At 38.1% G+C, this 6,000-nt stretch overlaps 1 protein-coding gene across 1 annotated transcript in view; it reads left to right on the forward strand.

Moving 5' to 3' along the window:
• Nucleotides 1-5,294, forward strand: part of SPTLC3 (serine palmitoyltransferase long chain base subunit 3) — a 147,831-nt gene extending 142,537 nt beyond the window's left edge. The window contains exon 12 of the mRNA XM_058563224.1: nucleotides 1,346-5,294. Coding sequence (XP_058419207.1) covers nucleotides 1,346-1,459 — 114 coding nt within the window. The 3' untranslated portion in view covers nucleotides 1,460-5,294. The remainder of the gene's footprint in view (nucleotides 1-1,345) is intronic.
• The last annotated feature ends 706 nt before the right edge of the window (nucleotides 5,295-6,000 follow it).

A 6,000-nucleotide genomic window follows, 5' to 3' on the forward strand; every position in this document is an offset into this window, starting at 1 on the left:
AGGCTCCATGGTTCTTCTAGAGTGCTCTCTTCCCTGCTTCAACAAGCTAACTTTCTTTGAGTACAGGTGTGTTCTGAGTAGTCTTTGATCAGTGGGCTTCAACATAAATCCATTTATAAATTATATATGCATTACCAGTATATCATGCACATTATAAAATAAACATCAAAAGAGAAGTTAAAAAGGTTGAGATTAAAATGAATAGAAATTCTCTGTTTTCCTCCCACATCCTCCATGAATTATCATGCACATCCCACAAATGTGCAGTTATGCCACTTTGAAAACCACTGAGCTACTCCATCCCCCATCTTCAGCAAAGAGCAATAGATACTATCCCAAATTGATGTTATTTAAAGGAGAACTTTTGTTACTTTTTCTTAGTACTTAGATTTGTTGTAAAAAATTAGAAAATACAGAGAAGTAAAAAGAACACTTTAATCACTCATAATCCTATCACCCAGGAATAAACTACTCTTAACATGCTGGTGGATATCTTAACTGATGTCAATTTGAAAAACTTCCCAAAGGGGAAATTCCATGAGCTCCACTAGTCTTGATTCTAATGTGAACCATTCTCACTTTACCTTTTTCAAAACATTAGACTCTACTATCATCTTCCTCCTCATTTGACAAGCTAGGAAAAACAGGCCCAAAAAAGTTAAAAACGCATGCCCAATGCCATAGGATTAGTGATACACTAGAAATAAGAATTACATTTTGTATATTCGGGATCACAGTTGTTTCATCTGTAAAATTGGGGATACATTTACCTGCCTGAATTAAGACAATTGAAACAGATTAGTGCTTGGTCCCTTGTAGTTTTAATTTCTATTATTCTATGGAACACAGAGATGAGTATTTAAAAGCTGGGTAAGGGAAGAGTGAAGCGTGGGAGGAGAGAGGAGGATGCTAATTAGCTCCCACAACGCTCCATTTTGGTTTTGGCCAGGTTGATTTGCTGTGTCTTGAAATCATAACCAACGGGTAATCTGCAACCTTATCTTTTTCTTCCACAAGGTTATATAAGTCATTAAACTTGAAAATAAAGGCTTAAAGGGTAAGCATGGGTTAGATGCTTTTATTCCTCTCCTCACACCCCAAATATAAATTTAAACATTCATAATGTGGAGTTAGACTATTAAAGAATATGAAATAGCATCTAACATTAGCATCTAACGTTCCTCCAAGGCTGGCTTATAAACCACACCTTAATGATTTCGATCTTTCTCCTTTTCTTTAAAATCAAAGAAGCTAGCAAAAGAAGACTGTGGCTCTCTGTGAGGCTCTAGAAAACAGAGCCACCTAGGGGTTTAAAGATAACTGATGGAAGGCAATCTCTTTGCAGGTTTTGGAAGCTCTGGATGAGATGGGTGATCTCCTACAACTGAAATATTCCCGGCACAGGAAGTCAGCACGCCCTGAACTCTATGATGAGACAAGCTTTGAACTTGACGATTAAGTGTCCTGGTCCTGAATGGAACCTAAAGATTTTGCCAGAAAGACTTCCCTCTTTGCCTCAGAAGGAATATAAATGGATTTCTCCCCCTTTCTAAAGATAATTTTGGTTTCCGCACCAGCTTAATTGAACTCAGGAAGATGTCGTTGCGTTTTCAACGTCTCCAACTCAGGACTGCGAAGACAAAAAGATGGCTCCAGATTTTAAGTTTCCCCTCTCCCAAGTATCCTACTAGAAATACACACACACACTTCTCAGAATATTTTTAATGGCAATGAGCCTGTGTTTTAGCTGCTACTGTGCAGCCTCTTTGGTCCAGGCCCTTTCAGGAGTTCCAACCAAATGAAAGGGTTTTGATTTCTTATTCAGTAGATCTCACGATGTGTTTACAGATTTCATCTGCAGACATGGGCAAGAGTGGTGGGCAGTAGCTGACCTCCTTGTTCCACCCATGAAAGCACTAGCTAGAACTCATCCGCATCATGCGAAGTTCCAGGCAGGAGGGTAAAGAAATGTTGCTTCCACCATTTGCCACATTTGGACTTTTTCCAAGGACCAGTGGCAAAAGCCATAGTTAATGTTTTGAGGGAGAGAGCAGAACTGGCCAGCAGTGACTAGAAACGTCTTTGAAGGAAACTTTTCTTTTTCTCTTGCTGGTCTCCTACAGTTTTACAGCTGAGCTTTTGAGGATTGGAAAATTCAAGACGTTTGTTTCATAAGCAAGAGGGCAGAAAGCAAGCACAAGCCAATTTTAGGCCTCGACTAAAATTGTAAAGTTATAACAATTTGAATGTTGTTGGTGCCATAAAGAGTGAATGTTTAACATGCATAGCCTTTATTACTTCAAGGAATGAATTGTCATCTTCTTATTGAATTTTGAGTAAATGGTAAGATTCAATTTCATTTAGAGTTGACTCCCAAGACTAAACTTGAAGAATGTACTGATTCAAAAACAACATTTAAAAGCAAATTCTATTCAACTTTTTCAAGACTGACACCTCCATTCATGGCTATTAAATGGTACTGTCATCTGGCAATGCACTCCAATTTGGTGCAAAGTGGGCTTGCACACTATTAGACAACTAACTGTAATTTACTTGTGTTCTCTGTCTCTCTGTCTCTCTCTGTCTATCTCTCTCTGTCTCTCTAAATGTGAACACAGAGTTCTCTGAATAGTACTGTTTTGCTAATTGGATCTAGTTGGTATGGAAAAAGCTGGTGGAAAACCTTATCTTTAACAAGTTCCCAGATGATGCCCAGATTTGGAAACTCCAAAGAGCAGTGGTGACCTTTTAGCAAAGCTTCTGTAATAGTTTGAATGAGTTACAGAACATTCCACTCCATCAAATGAAACTATAAACAAATCACTTCAAGAGAAGTTTGACTTGGTGTGACACAGATGGACCCAAGCTTTCATGCTGTGCACCGAGATAGAAATTCAACCCGAAGCACCAATGTTGGATGGAGCAATATGTCCTGATGCTCAGAGCTTATTAAAGGATAAAAGTGATCAGTGTGGACAGCTTTCTTCAGGAAAATTATAAGCCCTAGTAGGTATATCATTTTACACTGGATCACAATGATAAAGTTCTTCATGAGCTTTTGTAAGGAATACTACTAGCGGAAGAGGCGAGGAAGTGGGTTCTGAAAATGCAGCTGCCCCATCCAATGACTGATTTTGATAACTAAATTCCAACTCTCCTCAATGATGCGAAGAGGTGCAGCATTACTTGTGCAAAAGAATATATGTTGTATAAATGTGCAGAGAAAAGGAAGACACATAGGTCTTTTCTCTTGGAAATATGCATTTAAATGAAATTGATCCTAGTTAATTGTTCAAAATGCATGAAGGCCTTCAGTCCTATGAAAGAAACAGGAGAAAAAGAAGACAGGGGAACATCTGAGCAAGCAATAAACATCCCCTTCCATTCTGAATGTCTGTGATCTTCACACATACCTTCACATCCATTCTTTGAGTTTTAAACCTCTAGAGGGATGTCTTCATGAGCAGGAATGTCTACCATTATTACTTTTATAAAAGAGCTTGAGTCTAACTTGTGATAGGAAATTAATTACTTACCTACTTGGCATGGGAGGCAGGGAGGAGGTTAATCCCTTTTCATTAAGATCCAAGAGTCCTGGGGCAACTTATTACATTCTCGAGTACAAGATAAAAGACCTATCTCTGTCAGAGTCTATGTTGAATATACACATATGAGAACAACTGTAATCCAAGTGGAATGTTTCCTGAGCCCATTAGGAGGGAACTAGGTCCCTTGGGCTGGTAAAATAAGAGTATATATCATACAGAATGAGATTGGTTAAAAGGATAATTGTGAATACTGACAATTTTTAATTTTTATAAGAAAAAGTCTTCTACTGCTGAGTTAGTAAGACCATGATTTCAATTCAATAGGGATTACTGAGTCTCAATCACTATACCAGAGCCAAAAATGTCTCTTTGCTTGGTTCTGTTGGGAAAGAAAATTTTCTAACAGAACTATAACGTTATGCACCCCCAACCCTCCCATTTGCACACACATACACACACACACTTTTCTCTTCCTTTACGGGGCATGCAAGAGTATAAACGTATACAGATGAGAATCTGATTGGTTGATAGATGGGTGGAAGGTCTTGTTCTAAAAATGACCTTCAGGGAAGCAGAAGATAAAAGATCCAGTCATATTTGTAAGGATTTGTAAGCATTTGCATAATAGGGAAATGGTGTAGACACAATCCTAATCTTATCATGGAACTCTGGTGTCACAGATGTTTGGCTATATTACCTTTCAGCATGTTTTGGTTTAACAGAGACCATGGGCTTCAGAATTTACTGGGAAGGTTGTTAAAATACAGATCGCTGAGCCCCACACCAGACCTCCACTCAATCAGAAGAGCTGTAGTGCCCAGAAATCTACATTTTAGCCAGTCTTCCTAGGGGATTCTAATCCATCTCATTATTTGAGAACCATTATTGGAGCTTTTGTTTTGATAATCAGTTGGTTCTAATAACATAACAGGAACTTTGTTCTGATTCTCTGTTGATACTTAGGGGTGTGTATACTGCTGAAGTGAAGTGAATTATTCCAGCCTTTTCTCCTCAATAGGACATTGTGTTCCCATTTTCCAGGTATCTTCTCTTTCTACAGAAATGGATCCAATATTGGTTAATAATCTGCTGTTCATTTGGACAAAATTATTCCTTCTCTAGTTCTCCTCTGTATCATTTCCTACAAGATGTTTCTTTTCCTTTTCATCACCTTCTTGAATGTGGTGTCTTGTTTCTTCTTTTTCTTCCTACCCCTTAAAAAAAATCTTCAACCTCTGAGTATTTATTCCAACAACAGCTCTCAAAAAGGGTGAAAGTCTTAACAGTTCTTCAAACATGCAATGCACATCTGTATTTTTCTTCAGAGATAGCAAATATTGTAAATGGCTTACTCTGACTTAAAAGTTCTGATGAGGAAACCTTAACTCTCTTAAATATATACTTTGATTTACGACAATAATTACAATTGCATTTTGAACTTATCTGATGAGTTCTTGGCAATTTTTCCTCGTCTCAGTAAGAACAACATATTTGAAGTCTGTTTTCTTGGAATGCCCTATGTAACTGTGTACTGTTTAGAAAATTAAAAGGAGTCTGTATGTTAAGTGTTTCTAGGCAATTATTGTGGAACATTGTCTTATGGTTTTGTGGTGTGTGGTGTGTATGTGTGTGTGTGTGTTTCACTGAAACATTTGAGATGACCAATTTCATTTCATTCTGCCTGTGAAATGTTAGTTTCTTTAATAAACAAATTACCAAAATTGACAATAAAAAGATAATTGATGATTTTGTGTTGATTTAGTTTGGATTACCCTTAAAAAAAGATTGAGGAAGAGATTTGCATTTAAAAATTTCATTGAGGAAAGTTGGCAAGGGTGGCTGGCACTGGCTTGCACGGTGTCACAAGAACCAACTGTGCTAATCTCTTCCAACTCCACATCAGTGACATCACATTGGTAGCTTGAAACTGGCCACATTGGGAGTATTTATACCATGGAAATTGGAAAACACTACAAATTAGAGATCTAGAGAGCCAGCTGTTAAGCATTTACCAGCACATCACTGAGACCACATATATTGGTGCAATATCTAGGTTGGAGTGAGAGAATAAGATAGGAAAAGGGAGAAGTTGAACGGTGATGTCATCATAACAAAGGCCACAGTCAATCCCCTGGGGAGGTATGCATCTGAGATGGTCCTTTAGAGTTATCTCAAAGTGAGACAAGGGAGCCAGGCCTTTATGTCCTCCCTGCATCAAGTAGTCATGGGGTTCAAGCTACCAGGGTAGAGGTGTGGGAGAGGGTGTTACCTTGGGCAAGACGATTCTATTCAGCTGAAAGCAACTCTTAAGGAGGGACTCAGGTTTGAGCTGACAGCAGTCCATCTACTTAAAAATTTACTTCTAATCCATCCATTTAAAAAAAGTTTCAGAATGAAAAATTTTAAGCGTGCAGTAAAAGAGCATAGTATAATGAACCCACAAGCACCTATC

This window comes from Diceros bicornis, chromosome 19 (assembly GCF_020826845.1).
Source record: "Diceros bicornis minor isolate mBicDic1 chromosome 19, mDicBic1.mat.cur, whole genome shotgun sequence".
NCBI classification, from domain to species: Eukaryota; Metazoa; Chordata; class Mammalia; order Perissodactyla; family Rhinocerotidae; genus Diceros; species Diceros bicornis.